The sequence below is a fragment of the Macaca mulatta genome, chromosome 1 (genome assembly GCF_049350105.2).
Source record: "Macaca mulatta isolate MMU2019108-1 chromosome 1, T2T-MMU8v2.0, whole genome shotgun sequence".
NCBI classification, from domain to species: Eukaryota; Metazoa; Chordata; class Mammalia; order Primates; family Cercopithecidae; genus Macaca; species Macaca mulatta.
Genome location: NC_133406.1, coordinates 199,767,762 through 199,785,841, shown reverse-complemented (window position 1 = coordinate 199,785,841; position 18,080 = coordinate 199,767,762). Strand labels below are relative to the sequence as shown.

General features: G+C 43.8%; 1 protein-coding gene across 3 annotated transcripts in view; it reads left to right on the top strand.

The window, feature by feature from the left end:
- CTPS1 (CTP synthase 1) overlaps positions 1-18,080 on the top strand; it is a 32,687-nt gene that overhangs the window by 8,860 nt on the left and 5,747 nt on the right. For all 3 annotated transcript variants that reach the window (XM_015136681.3, XM_015136688.3, XM_028835304.2), the window contains exons 5-13: positions 36-152; positions 2,925-3,008; positions 3,524-3,604; positions 7,658-7,809; positions 9,126-9,258; positions 12,704-12,792; positions 13,853-13,947; positions 14,805-14,867; positions 17,745-17,788. In XM_015136681.3, coding sequence (XP_014992167.1) covers positions 36-152; positions 2,925-3,008; positions 3,524-3,604; positions 7,658-7,809; positions 9,126-9,258; positions 12,704-12,792; positions 13,853-13,947; positions 14,805-14,867; positions 17,745-17,788 — 858 coding nt within the window. The remainder of the gene's footprint in view (positions 1-35; positions 153-2,924; positions 3,009-3,523; positions 3,605-7,657; positions 7,810-9,125; positions 9,259-12,703; positions 12,793-13,852; positions 13,948-14,804; positions 14,868-17,744; positions 17,789-18,080) is intronic.

Below are 18,080 nucleotides of genomic sequence, written 5' to 3'. Positions count from 1 at the left end.
AGTGCCTAACCTCTGAAACAACTTTGTTCTTCTAGCTTGGTGGAACCGTGGGGGACATAGAAAGCATGCCCTTTATTGAGGCCTTCCGTCAGTTCCAATTCAAGGTCAAAAGAGAGAACTTTTGTAACATCCATGTCAGTCTAGTTCCCCAGGTAAGTAAGACATTGAAAGTTTTACTCTGGGAGAGATGGAGAGGAGGGAGGAAAGGTAAACTGGAATGGTTTTTACTTATTGTGTAGTAGTTTTCACTTGAGGTGCAGGAAGCAGAGAATAAAGAACTTTGTAAGTTTAAATTTGTTACAATCATACTTTTTTGAAAAGATCAAATAGAGGCCGGGCGCGGTGGCTCAAGCCTGTAATCCCAGCACTTTGGGAGGCCGAGACAGGTGGATCACGAGGTCAGGAGATCGAGACCATCCTGGCTAACACGGTGAAACCTCATCTCTACTAAAAAATATAAAAAAACTAGCCGGGCGAGGTGGCGGGCGCCTGTAGTCCCAGCTACTCAGGAGGCTGAGGCAGGAGAATGGCGTAAACCCGGGAGGTGGAGCTTGCAGTGAGCTGAGATCCGGCCACTGCACCCCAGCCTGGGCGACAGAGCAAGACTCCGTCTCAAAAAAAAAAAAGAAAAGAAAAGAAAAGAAAAGATCAAATAGAAAACATTTGAAAAATCAGGGCAGTTACATTTGCAGATGTAGATTGGCCGTGTGCATTTGTCTTTACAGTGTGGTGGAACTAGAGTAAAGAGGCTGTTTTTAAAGCAAATCTTGTGGAGAGGAGTCAATAGTAACAAAAATTAGGAAGCTGGAAGGCAGATGGATGCATAGAAACCAACTAAGCTGACCTTGAGTGCCAGATCTTATGCCTGCAGCAATGAAAGCAGAGAAGCTACCCTGTTTGCCCTGCAGAACCCAAAGCTCAGGAGCGGGATGAGGGTGGACCTTATGTAACTACTGCTTCAGAAGACTCAGACCCTGACATCTTTTTCCTAAAGTGCACAGTTGGGCATTAACCTCCTCCCACCTTGGCAGAAGACTGGAGGCTTGTTCTCTGGAGAGGGTTCCTGGATGAGCAGACACTAGGGACAGTTGAGGGCGGTAACACTGGACTACAAACATGGGGTTGTGTGTAATGTTACGCTGTTGACACTCCTTGCCTTCTTCCACCACTTGGTTCCCAGAATTGACATGTTCAGGCTTGGCCATTCCACGTGGGAGATTGTAAGATTGTCCTCTGGGGTATGGATAGCCCAGGATAAAAGACACTGGCTCTGGGGGCTCCCCGTGAAATAAGCCAGCCAGATTTTCACCAAGACAAGCCTACCCACTCACACAGAACTTATAGGTAGCATTGGAGCAGGCCTCCATACACTTGGAGAAAGCATCTGATAGGTAAGAGACCAAGCAACAGAAAGCAACTTACAGGGAACTGAGGCTCTACAAGCAGAGGAAACTTTTAAAAAAACCAAAAAACCCAAAAATGACCAGTCATTACTATTCTTAGAAAATTAAAAGGAGATAAGGTATATCCATTAGATAAGAACTGGATGCTGTAAGAAAGAAACATTGAGAGAACATAAAAGAATCCTTGGAAATTAAAAATTGGGTAGCAGAAATGAAAAAGTTAAGAGAAAGTAAGTTGAGGAGATACCTAAGGAAGTACAGCAAAAAGACTAAGAGATAGAAAATAGGAGAAAAGGTAAGAAAAATTAGAGGACCGGCTCAGAAGTTCTAACTTCCAAATAATAGGAGTTCCAAAAAATAAGAACAGAGAAACGGAAGTATAATCTTAACCCCAGGGGTCAGCAAACGATGGCCTATAGGCCACAGGAACCTACCCCTGCTTTATGGAAATCAAGTTTATGGAAATATAGCTGCGTCCATTTGTTTATGTGCTGTCTGTGGCTGCTTTTGCACTGGAACAGTAGAGTTGAATACTTGTGGCAGAGACTGTGTGGCCCACAAAACCTAAAATATTTATCATCAGGCCCTTTACAGAAAAAAATTTCTGACCCCTTATCTGAACAATTCAAGGAAATTTCTAGACATCAGTTTCTGGGTTGAAAGGGGGCCCCCTTGGTGCCTAGCATATTGGATGACAGATGACCCACACCAAGGCATATTATTGTGAAGGTTCAGACTAATGGGGCAGAAGTTCTAAAAGGCTCTAAAGAGAAAAATCAAGAATCATTGTGCCATTGGACCCCTCAGCAACAATACTGGAAGCTAAAAGACAGTGATGCGATTTCATTAAAAATTCTAGTGGAGTCTGGGCATGGTGGCTCCCACCTGTTATCTCAGCAGTTTGGGAGGCAGAGGTGGGAGGATTGCTTGAGCCTGTGAGTTTGAGACCAGCCTGGGCAATGTGACAAGACCCTGTGTCTATTTTAAAAAAAAGTCCAACAGAAAATGATTTCCATCCTACAAGTCCGTATGTAACGTCTATCTGTTAAGTGTGAGAGGAGAATAAAGATAATTTAGTCCAGAAAGGAAAAGTGTGGCACGTGGTTTGGGAACAGTATTTAAATACTTCAAAAGGATGTAAACCCGAAAGAGGGCTGCAGGCACAGGAAAGTGTCTAATGGGGGCAGGATCCTCATTTAACAGGGAAATCAATAGAAAATGGCTCCAAGTAAATGTGAAGAAGTGGCACACCAGCAAGATCAGTTAAGAATTGAAGAGCGGTGGTTTCTAGGGATTGGAAAGGGGAGAGTGCGTGAGGGCCGATACTGCTTACAAGCTCGGTAGAACCATTTGACTCTAAAATGCATGCACATGTAACTTTGACAAACATAAAAGCTAAATTATGTAAGTGACCAAATGATCTATTTCCTTTTTAAAAGGGGTTCAAGGAAAAGTCATACTTGAAAATTCCTTATCAGAGAGAAACTAACTTTTTTTTTTTTTTTTCCTTTTGTAAAATAGCCAAGTTCAACAGGGGAACAGAAGACTAAACCCACCCAGAATAGTGTTCGGGAACTTCGAGGGCTTGGGCTTTCCCCAGATCTGGTAAGATTTCCTGATAACTGGTTTCAGTGTAATCTTTTATGTGTAGTTAAGATCACTCTTTCATGACAGATAAGACCGTTGTCTTTTTGGCTTGCTTTTGATAATTGATGATGGGGAAAATAGGATTAGTGCTTTGAACCGGGCTCTAGTTTGCCACTTGTTCCTGCTTGGCACGTGTTAGGTCTTGTACTCCCCAGACCTTATTTTTCCTCTCAGTCCTTTTATTCTCATTTTTACTCCCACCTGGGAACACTAATGGAGGAAAACCCCAGAGCTCTTGTAGTTCATTAATGTATTCATTTGTATTGCCATTCTCTTATATTTCTCCAGTTTGGTGTTTAGGGATTTTAGCTTTGAAACGGGTCATAATATTTTTATGGATTATGTGCCTGGTGCTGAGATTAACATTTTCGTTCATCTTAACGATGTGAAGTCTGTTTTAATTTCAATCAGGGAAAACCCCTACTTTTGTCATCTTTTCCTTCTGTCTAAGCCATCTTGTTCTCTACTGCTAGGTCGTATGCAGGTGCTCAAATCCACTTGACACATCAGTGAAGGAGAAAATATCAATGTTCTGCCATGTTGAGCCTGAACAAGTGAGTAGAAATTCCCATCTCTAATAAGTTGTTTTTTGCTTTTAATTGTTCTAAAGCCTCTTGATGAGTTTCATGAGGCTTGTGTTACTTTCTAATTAGAGATAGTGGGCTGTTCCAGAAGAACCCATCGCCATCGGCTCTGATTTGCCATTCCTTGCCTCTCCTGGTTCCCCAAACACATTTGTGTCCTTCCTGCCTCTTCTCCGTGCCTCGTTGTACTTTGTGCTCCAGCCAGGTGGAGTATCTTTCGGTTCCCCTAGTACCCCCACTGTCCCTGTGATTGTACTTTTGCACTGGCTAATTTCTGTTAAGAACCCATGTCCCCCTCTTCCTGTTGGCTTGGCGGTCTCCTACTCACTCTCATCCTTCAGGTTCTAGCGAAGACAGTGTTGTTTGAGAAGCTTTAACTGCCAAACCTCCTGGCCCTTGGCCTTCAGGGTTAACTGCGTCCTTCTCTGGGCTCCTGTGTGGTGTCTCACGTATGCTGCCAGTGGGCCCATCTTTCTGGTGTGGGTGTGTGTGTGTGTGTACACACGTGTGTGTGTACATGTGTGGTGTGTATCTCCCTTCACAGACTCTGAGCTTCTGGAGGGCAAGGGCCACCTCATTCAACTTGATGTTTCTGGTGCCTGGTGTCTAGGGTGTTGTAGGCTGTCACAGAGATGTTAGTGTTATTGTTACTGCACCTGTGATGCAGGAAATCCAAAATTTGGAACCTGTAATGTATCTAAGTGTGGTGCTTAGTATGGAAATTCCAGTGGTGATACGTTGAGCATGTAGCTTTGGCCAGGTTTTAGATATTTCTGTCCTAGCAAGTGAAGGAAATTTAATTCTGTAGCAGAATAGGTTGTCATTAAAATTGCTCAATTTTTTTTTTTTTTTAAATTGAGACGGAGTCTAACTCTGTCACCCAGGCTGGAGTGCAGTGGCGCGATCTTTTGGCTCACTGTGATCTCCACCTCCCAGGTTCAAGCGATTCTCCTACCTCAGCTTCCTGAGTAGTTTGGATTACAGGTGTGTACCACCACTCCCCGCTAATTTTTGTATTTTTAGTAGAGATGGGGTTTCATTATGTTGGCCAGGTTGGTCTTAAACTCCTGACCTCAGGTGATCCACTTGCCTCAGCCTCCCAAAGTGTTGGGATTACAGGCGTGAGCCACTGCGCCCAGTCTTAAAATTATTCACTATTAAAAATGTAATAAGTATTTCCATATTTAAGTTTAAGTTTAAATTTTTTTGCTTTTTTTTTTTTGAGATGGAGTTTTCACTCTTTCATCTAGGCTGGAGTGAAGTGGAGCAATCTCAGCTCACTGGAACCTCCACCCCCTGGGTTCAAGTGATTCTCCTGCCTCAGCCTCCAGAGTAGCTGGGATTATAGGCGCCTGCCACCACGCCCAGCTAATTTTTGTATTTTCAGTAGAGATGGTGTTTCGCCATGTTGGCCAAGTTGGTCTGGAACTCCTGACCTCAAGTGATCCACCTGTCTCGGCCTCCCAAAGTGCTAGGATTACAGCTGTGAGCCACCACGCCCGGCCTTGCCTTTTTTTTTTAATAGACGAGGTCTTGCTGTGTCACCCTGGCTAGAGTGCAGTGGTGCTGTCATAGCTCACTGCAGCCTGGGCTTAAACAGCCCTCCTGCCTCAGCCTCCTGAGTAGCTCATACCTTAGGCGGAAGCCACCATGTTCAGCTATTTTATTTTTTGTAGAGATGAGGTCTTGCTATGTTGCCCATGCTGGTCTTGAATTCTTTGGGCTCAGGCAGTGTTCTTGCTTCAGCCTTCTAAAATGTTGAGATTACAGGCGTGAGCCACCATGCCCAGCCTTGCTTATTCTTTTAATCGGAATATTTATCTTACTGAATTGACTTGATATAGTCTGAATACAACTCTTTTATCAGGTATGTGATTTGCACGTACTTTCTCCGTAACTGTGCCTTGTCTTTTCATTTTCTTTTCTTTTCTTTTTTTTTTTTTTTGAGATGGAGTCTTGCTCTGTTGCCCAGACTGGAGTGCAGTGGCATGATCTCTGCTCACTGCAACCTCTGCCTCCCGTGTTCAAGTGATTCTTCTGCCTCAGCCTCCCGGGTAGCTGGGACTACAGGCGTGTGCCACCACGCCTGGCTAAGTTTTGTATTTTTAGTAGAGATGGGGTTTTGCCAAGTTGACGAGGCTGGTTGCGAACTGACCTCAGGTGATCTGCCTGCCTCGGCCTCCCAAAGTGCTGGGATTACAGGTGTGAGCCACCACACCTGGCCTTCATTTTCTTAATAGTGTCTTTTAGAGCACAGACACTTTTAAATTTCAGTGAAGTCCAGTCTGTTTTGTTCTTTTATGGATTGTGCTTTCACTGTCGTATCTAAGAACTCCTTGCTTAACCAAGGTCATGAAGATTTTCTTGTAAAAGTTAGTTTTAGGTCTTACAGGATCCATTCTAGCTTAACTTTTGTGAGTAGTGTGAGGTAAGGGTTGAGATTTTTACATGTGGATATCTACTTGTCTCAGCCCTGTTTGTTGAAAAGACTATCCTTGGATACTATTCCATACTTTTTAAAAATAAAGGTACATTATAGATTTACTAATCTTTATAAAGTTGTTTAGATTTATTTATAGCTATTCATAATTTTCATTACTACTGTGAACTTTTAAAAATTACATTTTCTGATTAGATATGGCCCATGTATAGGAGACCCTGCTGACCTCTGTCCATTCATCTATAGCCTAGCAACCTTACTAAAATTCTATTAGTACTGATTGTTTACCTGTAAATTCTTTTGGTTTTTATGGATAAGCAGTGATATTGTATGCCTTATTCAGTGGCAACCGCTTCTTGTTTTCTGGTTCATTTTTTTTTTTTTTCTTATCTAATGATAATTGCTAGTATCTTCAGTACATCATTGAATAGAAGTATTGAAAGTGACCATTCTGGCCTTGTTCTGGACTCTAAATAGTAAGCATTAATATTAAACCATGTGATGTTTACTGTGGGTTTTTTATATTGCCGAATTTTCCCTAATCTTAATTTACCAATCATTTTTATTATGAATTTGGTTTTGAATTTTTATCAAGTCTGCATCTACTGAGGGAATTTTTTCTTCCTTAATCAATTTTCTATTTATGTGGTGAATTCCACTGTTAAATTTCCTAATGCAGTAGTTCCCAAACTTGACTGCACACTGGAATCGCTTCGGGAGCTTTAAAAGTACTGTTGCCTGCCTCCTACCCCGAGAGATCCTAATTCAAGTGGTCTACGGGGCAGCATGGGCTTTTGACCTTTTATAAGCTCTGAATGATTCCAGTATGCAGCTGAGTTTGAGAACCACTGTTCCTAGTTAAACTATTCATGGGTTCGTGGACATGATTTTTTTAAACTACATTTGTGGTTTGGATCATGAATTTTTTTTTTTTTAGACAGGTTCTGGCTCTGTTGCCCAGGCTGGAGTATAGTGATGCGATCTTGGCTCACTGCAACCTCCAACTCCCAGGCTGAAGTGATCCTCCCACCTCAGCCTCCCGAGTATCTGGGGCCATGGGCACATGCCACCACACCCAGCTAATTTTTGGGTGTTTTTTTCAGGCTGGAGTGCAGTAGCACAATCTCAACTCACTGCAACTTCAAACTCCCAGGCTCAAGCGATTCTCCCATCTCAGCTACCCCCCAGGTAGCTGAGACTACAGGCACATGCCACCATGCCTGGCTAAATTTTGTATTTTTTGTAGAGACAGTTTTATCACATTGCCCAGTCTGGTCTCGAACTCCTGAGCTCAAGCAGTCCTCCTGCCGTGGCCTCCCAAAGTACTAGGATTACAAACATAAGCCATCTTGCCCAGCCATGAATTTTTTTTAAAGGACTTTTGCATCCATGTTCATAATAGATTGGCCACTAATTTTCTGTTCTATTCTTGAGTCTGTTTTAGTAATTTATCTTTATCTAGAAAATTGTCCTTTTTTCTCTTTTCAAATACATAATATTTTTACAAGGTCACATAGCTAGTAGGAGGCTATAAGCCTGGTAAGTTTTTGCTTTTATTTAATAACTTGCTTTTTTCTAAACAGGTGATCTGCGTCCACGATGTCTCATCCATCTACCGAGTCCCCTTGTTGTTAGAGGAGCAAGGGGTTGTAGATTATTTTCTTCGAAGACTTGACCTTCCTATTGAGAGGCAGCCAAGAAAAATGCTGATGAAATGGAAAGAGATGGCTGACAGGTTTGCCTGCAATGAGGAGCTGGGAGCTCTAGCCTCCTTTACTTTTTTGTAGGGCTGGTGAAGCTGACTCTAGCCCTAGCCCTTTTGCATTTCTGCCATCCACACATTAGAAGGGCCTTTGTAGTAAGACATGTTCAGAAAGAATCTTAACTATCATGTTGCTGTGGCACAGATGAGGAGATCCTGATAGGGCCAGGCCAGGTGCTGGGCCTGCAGGCACTGAGTTCGGGTTATGTCTTAACACGCTTGTCCCTTACCAAGATCAGTGCAAACAGGCATCCCGGTGGCAGCGGGTGAATGTGCATACCCGAAGCCCACATGAATGGCTGACAGTGGCTGGAGCACTCCTGGGTACCACCCCAGAGATCTGAGCTGTGTTAGGGAATGTGTGTCTCACCCCACACCAGAAAGGGATCACATCAGGAAGGGGATGTGTTGCTGCCTACTCCACTACATTCTTTTAAGGCTCGGTGGTTCTGTCACATCCCTTCAGAGATCTTCACTTCGTGTCTTAGAGCAATGGGCAGGCCTTATCTTAGTTGCAAGATCAATATGACGGCCTAGAAGCATTTGGAGAGGGCGTACTCATTCCATTGCTCTGTGAGAATCGTTTTTCATTTCAACATTTTCCCTTCAGTCTTTGTCTGCTTACATGTAGCTACCAGAATCGCACAGTTTTATCATCTTTTTTCATAAAACATTATAAGCATTTTGTTCTATTATTATATTCTACAATGAAAACTTTTAATGAGTGGGGACTTTTCTATTTTGTGAATGTCCCATAATTTGTTTGACACTTGCTTTCATCCCATTAATTCTTTTGAATTGTCTGTTTATGTCTGTTAATTTTTTTGGCCTTTGGTATGAAAAAAAGTTTTTGTAGGCAAATTTGTGTGAGGTACTGAAACTGTCTAAGTTTCCCAAAAAAAAAAAAAAAAAAAAAAAAAAATCTTTCTTTACAAAGCCTGCCATGTTGATCTGAAAATTACTTCCTCTTTACTGGTCTCTACACAGAACTCAGATAATAGCCATTCCCGTTATATTCTTCCCAGATGTGTTTTTATGGGGGTTTTTGAGGCAGGGTCTCACTGTTGTCCAGGCTCTAGTGCAGTGGTACAGTCAGCTCACTGTAACCTCCAACTCCTGGGCTCAATATCCCCTCGCCTCAGCCTTTCAAAGTGCTGGGATTATAGGATTATGGGCGTGAGCTCACTCCTGGCCAGACGTGTTTTTTTTTCTCTTAAAATAGCTATTTTGGTCTCATGATAGCGTGTACCTTCTGAGTAACTGGGTATTTCTTGACGTTTGTTTGATAGATATGATCGTTTGCTGGAGACCTGCTCTATTGCCCTTGTGGGCAAATACACGAAGTTCTCAGACTCCTATGCTTCTGTCATTAAGGCTCTGGAGCATTCTGCACTGGCCATCAACCACAAATTGGAAATCAAGGTAAGGAGGGTGGCACAGGTACAGCCGACAGATGAGCAGGAAGCAGTCTGTAGTCTCCTAGGTGCCGCCTCATATCTGCTTTCTGTTTTTGGAGCTCGGAATTACTTTTTAGGGATTAAAAAGATTTGTGGTTGCTTCCTGGCTTCGAGAAGACAGTAGAGCATTTTCAGGAATTAATGAAGGGGAGAGATGGCTAGAGGAGAGGGTGAGAGAGACTTGAGTTCTTGGCTCTGACTATCAGGTAACCAAATAAAATGCCCTGTGGAAATGGGGGCCGCTGGTGGACCACAGGCATGCTGCACAGTTGACAGCTGGAGGCTCTCGAAGACTTTGTTGGCATGTGGGCTGCCTTTCCTAACCTGTGCTCCTCACTTATTGCAGAGTGGGAATGACAGTATTGACCTCATAGAGCTGTGAGGTTTCTCTGGGATGCAGGGCGGGCACTCAGTAAATGGTAGTTACTGTGTTCTGGTCTGTGTCATGGCGGGCAGCAGCTGAGCTGGTGGAATGGTGGGGCATGGCCCTACTTATCTATGGGTGGCAGTAGAGTGTCATGGTTAAGAGCATGGATTCTGTGGCTGGGCGCGTTGGCTCATGCCTGTAATCCCAGCACTTTGGGAGGCCGAGGTGGGCAGATCACGAGGTGAGGAGATTGAGACTGTTCTGGCTAACACAGTGAAACCCCGTCTCTACTCAAAATATAAAACAGCCAGGCGTGGTGGCGTGTGCCTGTATTCCTAGCTACTCAGGGGACTGAAGCAGGAGAATTGCTTGAATCCGGGAGGTGGAGGTTGCAGTGAGCCGAGATTGCACCACTGCACTCCAGACTGGGTGACAGAGTGAGATTCCATCTCAAAAAAAAAAAAAAAAAAAAGCATGGATGCCTGAGCCAGGTGACCAGGACTAGATTCTAGCTCTGTCATCTACAAGCAGTGAGACCTAGACAACTTACTTAACCCTCTTTGTGCCTCAGTTTCCACGTCTTTAAAAAGGGATGGTGATGGTGCCTTCCTCCTAGGGTTGTTGTAAGAAGTTCATGAATACAAAGTGCTGAGATTTATGCCTGGCATATGGTAAGTGCTATGTCAGCTGTCTTTGAAAACCCTCCCTTCTGCCTGTCCTCTTTATTCCTTTTCTTCCCAGCCCATCAGCTGGAGCTTTTCAGGAGGAGATGAAGGTCAGAGGTAAAGTTGGGGCTCAGTGCTGAGGTTGTAAACCGGGCCCCATGTAGCTGTCCCCACATTAGGGTTTGCTTTCTACTTCCCAGGTGTTTCTCAGCGTGAGAATTTAGTTTGCTTTGTGCTGCTGGACAGGTTCCTGCAGAATGACCTGTTGTACATGTTTTAAGAATTTAAATCCCATTATACAGGCCTGACTTCTTTCTTGCTAGTTCTTTCCATCATTCATTTATTTTATTCACTTGGAGTTAGTCTGTGGCTGCCATGTGTTTGTTAGGTGGCAGAGGATGAGAGATGGATGAAAAGGCAACAGTCTCTGCCTTTAAGGAATATTGAGTCTCTTAGGTAGGAAGGAGCACATAGGAGAGGCTGAACCTGCCGTGGCAGACACATGAGGAAGGCAGACTTCCTCATGGAGGGACACCAGGTCGGGTTGGGTAGGATGGAGAAGGCTTGGAAGGGGCATTCCTATTAGAATAGATAGAGCACGTCCAAGGGCTTGGAGATGTGGAGCCGTTGGAAACACTGTGGATGGAAATTGTGAATTGGAGGCTGTCTGGAGATAGGCTGGTGTGAGGGCCTGCCCACAGTTCCATGAACTGGGCCAAATCTGGGTCTTACCCTGAGGTTCAGGGAACTAACTGCAGGGTTTAGGTAGGAGAGTGTAAAAAAATAGTGAACACCCTAATTTAAAAAGTGGGCACAAGATTTGAACAGACACTTCCAAAAAAAGGTGTAGGTGATATACACGAAAAGGTGCTCAGCACCTCTAGTTGTCAGGGAAATCCATGTACATGAAGTCACGATGAGATCGTGACGCATACCCACTAGAGCGGCTGAGTGTTAGAGAGGCTGTGGAGCTCTTACCTTGCTGCTGGGAGTGTAAAATGGCACCACCACACTAGAAAACAGTCTATCAAGGTAGACATGTGATCCAATAAGTCCATTCCCAGATACTCACTTGAGAGACTTGAAAATATGTCCACAAAAAAAGATTTTTATTCAAATGGACAAATTATTCGTAATAGCTGAAATCTCAAAACAACCTAAATATAGCCTGCCAATGGATAAATTTGTAATGGTTTATTTATATAGTAGAAAACGACTCAGCAATGAAAAGGAACAAACCAGGCTGAACACAGTGGCTCAAGCCCATAATCCCAACACTTTGGGAGGCTCTGCTGTGGGAGGATCGCCTAAGGCCTGTAGTTTGAGAGCAGCCTGGTCACCATAGCGAGACTTCCATCTCTGCAAAAAAAAAAAAAAAAAAAATGTTAAAAAAGAAAAGGAACAAGCTACTGATAAACACAGCAACATGGATGTACTTCAAAAACACTAAGCAAAAGAAGCCAGATACAGAAGGTTATATACTATTTGGCTCCATTTATATGAGGTTCTGTAAGAGGCAAAATGAATCTGTGATGATAGAAATTAGATCTGAGGTTGTTTGGGGTAGGTGGTAGAGGGGAGACATTCTGGGAAGATGGTAACTTACATTTTGTTTTGTTTTTGTTTGAGATGGAGTCTCGCTCTGTCACCCAGGCTGGAGTGCAGTGGCATGATCCCAGTTCACTGCAACCTCCGCCTTCCGGGTTCAAGCAATTCTCCTGCCTCAGCCTCCTGGGTAGCTGGGACTACAGGTGTGCGCCACCACACCCAGCTATTTTTTTTATTTTTATTTTTAGTAGAGATGGGGTTTCACCATGTTTGCCAGGCTAGTCTCAAACTCCTGACCTCAAGTGATCCACCCACCTCGGCCTTCCAAAGTGCTGGGATTATAGGTGTGAGCCACCACACCTGGCTCATTCTATGTCTTGGTTGCGGTGGTGGTCACACCTTCATGTGTATGTTTGACAAAACTCTTCAAAGTATGCACTTAAAATGCTTGTATTTTATTGTATGTGAATTATGCTTCAATATGGTAGAAAGAAAAAGAAAAAACCCACAAAAGCTGGGCAGAAGATAGGCTGAGGAGAGTGTCATTGAACAGAAAGCCCTCTAGAGTCTGCTGCAGAGGCCAGATCCTGAACAGAGTAGAGTGCAGAGAGAGAGAGATTTGGGAATTTAATGATTTTGAAGGAAACTGTTGTATTTTAAAATCTCATATTTAAAAAAATTTCAAGTTATTAAATGTATCAAGGTGATCACTTTAAAGCCAGAATTAAGGAAGACAGAACTTTGATAAAATGATAGTATTATTTAAAAATTAAGAAAGCACAGCTTTGAGTCACGAGCCTGCTTTTCTCCCCTGTCTGAACGCTGTCCAGTACATAGATTCTATGGACTTGGAGCCCATCACCTCGCAGGAAGACCCCGTGCGCTACCACGAAGCTTGGCAGAAGCTCTGTAGTGCTCAGTGAGTAGAGTTCACTGCCCTGGGTTTCCGGGGTTCTTTTCGTTTGTTTTAATGACAGAGTCCTCTGTTTTCATGTGCTAATAGTAGGTAATTGACTTGTTAAAATATTTTTTAATTATTGGAAAGACTACCTGCTGTCTGATTTAATCCTTTAAAAATGCAGTGTGTCAATATCATTGGATCTGAAAAGCTGTTTTGATTTTGATACTGTTTGCCATATGCATCTATTGATGAGGCTTATTTAACGATTTTTCATCCAGAACATTTGATGAGTACTCATCAGTAGAATCTCATAAATTGTTTTGGCAGCTGTTATTTATAATAGTAAAAACATTAGCAAGAGTTTCTGGTTCACCAGAACAGTTGAATATTACGGAGGTGTACACCTTCTTCTGAGCGTCTCGGTCAGTACGGCACACAGAGCTGATGAAGAAAGGCCCCCTTCTTAGGGGAGCATTTTAAGCCAAGAGGTAAAATAAATTGTTTATATTAATATATGTATTTAAAATTATGGGCTGGGTGCAGTGGCTTATGCCTGTAATCCCAAAACTTTGGGAGGCCGAGGCAGGAGGATTGCTCGAGCCCAAGAGTTTAAGACCAGCCCAGGCAACATAGGGAGACCCTGTTTCTACAACAAAAACAACAAAACCAGCTGGGTGTGTTGGCACATGCCTGTGGTCCCAGCTCCTTGGGAGATTGAAGCTGCAGTGAGCTGTGATCACACCACTGCACTCCAGCCTGGGTAACAGTGTGAGACCCTGTCTCAAGAAAAAATAATTGTGGACAACTGAGTACCAAAGATAGTGCAGGGGCAGTATTGCAGTTATGTGTACTATCTTTTTCCCTTGCAATAAGCATGTTCTTATGTTACAAGAAAAGTCCATAGTTTTGTATGCAGTTTCTAAGTTCATAGTATTTACATACAATTCATTGTCCTAATAGCACAATGTATGGGGTTAATTCATGGCTTCAGTGTCTTGGTAATGGCCCCTTAGGTGGTTATTGCAAGCTGGGCTGGTAGAAAAGGGGAGTTGCCTTTGTGGTTTGTTCTTTTGTGCAGTGGAGTGCTGGTTCCAGGAGGATTTGGTGTTCGAGGAACCGAAGGAAAAATCCAAGCAATTGCCTGGGCTCGAAATCAGAAAAAGCCTTTTTTGGGTAAGGAGCTCTGCAGTGCAGTCTTCACTTAGAGTAGGAAAGAGTGGGGAACGGTGCCACATGGGGGCCGATGAACAAAGTGGGGGGTTACTGAAACGTGCTGTCTTTGTGGATAGGAGCCCCAGCAGAAGCCTTCATGTTTCTCTTTGGAGACAAATTCAGTCTTTTAAAATGGAAAGCTTATTTATGCTTATGAGCTTACATGTAGATGTTGTGGAATTTTGAGAGAATGAATTGTGAATTCCTGTCCATTTAATGAACCCAGCTGTTTGCAGCACACGTGATGTTGAGTTTTACATCCGCTCACTTGGCACAACAGCTGACTGTAATTGGACAAAATGATTTTGGATGCCTCCTGGTGCTGTACATTTTAGTAATTTTCAACTTGAACAACTGTAAATAAAAACTTAGAGAGGGTAAGAAAACTTGAATTTTAAAGTACTGAGGCTAGGCACGGTGGTTCACACCTGTAAACCCAACCCTTGTGGAGGCTGAGGCAGGAGGATTGCTGGATCTCAGAAATTCGAGGCTGTAGTGAGCCAAGATTGCTCCACTGCACTCCAGACTGGGCAACAGCAAGACCCTGTCTGGGAAAAAAAAGTACTGAATAGAATATCACTTACTTCTAAAATCAGATGACTTTGCAAATCTAGAATTTTTATCTACTTTACATGCAGTTTTTGAAATCTAATACAAGTAAAGTGTAACAGCAGAGGGTACTTGTTCATAGCAGGAAGTTATGAGTTTGCGATTATACTTCTCCAAATAAAGGACACAAAGGCCATTGCAGAGACTGCTGGGAAAAGTAGGAGCTGCCTTTTCAATGGAGCTTTGTTTGTTTTCCCCCCGACTGGAAGGTGTGTGCTTAGGAATGCAGTTGGCAGTAGTTGAATTCTCAAGAAACGTGCTGGGATGGCGAGGTAAGTGTGCATCAAGACACTCATTCAATTCCCACTTGTGTATTTCTGGAGGATATGAGGCCTGTTGCTGCCTGGGTGATGAGGAACTTTGGAGAAGGGCAGGCCTGGGTTCCCAGCACCTCATGGTGTGCTGTAAGGGAGCTGCTTTGCCTCTTGAGGAACAGCATGGTTCCTCCACGCAGGAAGGAGGGAGCACAGCCAGACTCCCTACTTTGCCTTCTGCCCCTGTGTTCATATTCTTGAGATTCTGTCACTTTGATCACAGTGGCCGCCATCCTGAAGCTGGTGCCTGGTGAGAAGTCGTCGTCCTAAGTGAGGCTTGGGCAGTTATTATGAGAACTTGGGCTCTGGAGCTATTGAACCTGGGCTCAGATTCCAACCTTACCACTTATGGATGATTTTAAGCAAATTACTTAGCCTTTATGGGTCTCTGTTTTTTCTGTAAAATGGGAGTAATGATGGTACGCACATCACATGATTAAGGGAGATAATGTATGTAAATAGTCTCTAGCAGTGCCTGGAAAATAGGGAAATGCTCAGATAATATCAGCTCTTCGCCTAGATGTGTATTACTACGTGACAGACCTCCCTAAAACTCAGTGGCTCCCAACAGCAGTGACTTCTCAACTCAGTATTCTATGGTTTGGCTCAGTGCATGGGTTTTGGCTGCACGTGGTGTAGTATCTGAGATCGTACACTCCTGCCTTCCTTTCAGCTGTGAGCTCAGCCCAGCAGGGATGTCAGGATGCTCTCTCCACCTAGTGGCTCATCATTCATTAATCCAGCCCAAGCTTCCTCACACAGGGCGGGCAGCTGGCTTCCAAAATGACAGGCCTACTGTGCAGGCACTTACCAGGCCTGCTGATACCACGTTGGCCAAAACAAGTCATGTGGCCAAGCCCCGACTCAGGGGGCAGGGGAACACACATGAGTGTGAAGACTGAGCATGCTGCATTGGGGCCACCCATGGACTAGTCCATCACAGCCCATTTATTCTCTGTAACCCACCCGACAAATACTAGATTTTCAGAAAGACCTTGTAAATTCTGTGGAAAATAAACAAAGTAACCTGAAGGAATGTAAAAGCAGTTTGACTTTATAAAGTACAAGTGACTCTGGTGGCCAGCATATGGTTTAGGGCTGGGTTTCATTCACCCTTTCCCTGAGAGGCTGCTTCACAGTGACCTGGGGGTGTGGCCCAGTTTGGTAGATGGCATGCCCTTGAGTGCTGGCTTCTGAGTCCTAGGAGGCACTGTCTTACCACCCGCCACCCCAGAGCTGCCTTTCTGGGCTCCCTGGATCCTTCACAGCCGAAGACCTCTGCCTCTCACTTAGGTTCCCAAATGGGTAAGTGCCTTGGTGATGAGCTTACACTTCAGTTGAGACTGGACCCTGGCCAGGAGAACAGTGCCCAGCATTCACATAGTAAAAGGAACTTGGTCCTTTGCCTTTTGGTCTTTAGTGGTTTTGCTTTGGTTAGATGGTAAGTTCAATGAAGAACAGAAAGGTTGAGTTGAAATCAAGTCATTTCTGACTGAGCTATTGAGTGAAACAGTTGAGTTGGGCATTGTATTAGCTGCTAAAGATGAAAGAAGTATTAGAAGAAATAGTACTTGTTCATCTTGGAGAGACAGAGTCTGAAACATTAAGACAATATAAAAACTTGGCCAGGCATAGTGGCTCAGGCCTGTAATCCCAGCACTTTGGGAGGCTGAGATGAGTTGATCACTTGAGGCCAGGAGTTCGAGACCAGCCTGGCCAACATGGAGAAACCCCATCTCTACTAAAAATACAAAAATAAACCAGGTGTGGTGGTGTGCGCCTGTAGTCCCAGCTACTTGGGAGGCCAAGACATGAGAATCACTTGAATTCCGGAGGTGTAGGTTGCAGTGAGCCAAGATTGTGCCACTGTACTCCATCCTGGGTGACATAACGAGACTCTGTCTTAAAACACAAGCAAACAATATAAGAACTGTCACAGGCTGGGTGCGGTGGTTCATGCCTGTAATCCCAGCACTTTGGGAGGCCGAGGCAGGCAGATCACCTGAGGTTGGGAGTTCGAGACCAGCCTGACCAACACGGAGAAACCCCGTCTCTATTAAAAATACAAAATTAACTGAGCATGGTGGCGCATGCCTGTAATCCCAGCTACTCGGGACGCCGAGACAAGAGAATTGCTTGAACCCGGGAGGCAGAGGTTTCAGTAAGCTGAGATCACACCATTGCACTCCAGCCTGGGCAACAAGTGTGAAATTCTGTCTCAAAAAAAAAAAAAAACAAAAAACAAAAAAATGACATAAAGATGCAGTATCTAATTAAAAATTACTAGGTTATGCCATTAGTTTTAATTTCCCCATTTTGTACTGATTGACTTTCCAGAAAGAGTTATACTTAATGGAAAAAAAATCAACTGTGTGTGGGCTGAGCATTTTATGTATTAAAAATGCTATTTATTGCCGGTCTGGTGGCTTGCACCTGTAATCCCAGTATTTTGGGAGGCCAACACAGGAGGATTGCTTCAGCCCAGCTGTTTGAGACTAGCCTGGGCAATATAGCCTTTGTCTCTCTAAAACACGAAAAAACATTAGCTGGATGTGGTAGTGTGCCCCTGTAGTTTGACCTTCTTGGGAGGCTGAGGCCGGCGGATTGCATGAACCTGGGAGTTCAAGGCTGCAGTGAGCTCTGATGGCACCACTGCCCTCCAGCCTGGACAACAGTGAGATCTCGTATGGGGATGAGGTCAGGGGGATGCTATCTTCAGTATTTATTATAATCAATGATCTTAAACTGAGGAGGGAAGTTGTGTTTAGAGCTTAGCAATGAAACTATTAATCACTTTTGTTTGTAACTGTTTTCATAAGTATTTTGGTATTTCAGATGCCAATTCTACAGAGTTTGACCCTACGACCAGTCATCCCGTGGTGAGTCAAGTGTTTGAACCTCCACAGGGCTTAGAAGGGTGTGGAGGGGGCGTTTATGAACGTGATTGATGATTAGAGACAGGATGTGAGACCGCTTGAGTCCATCCCAAAGAACCCTGAGATAGGAAAAAGTTTTCGTTTTCATTACGTAATTCCCCCCTAATCTTTCCAATTGACCACAGCAAGTTTTTAAGACAGATACCAGCCCAGGAAACTGGAGGAGATTCCTGATTAAAATTATTCTCCATCCCTCCTCCCCTCAACTCCTAGAACACGGTGTAGATACTAATAT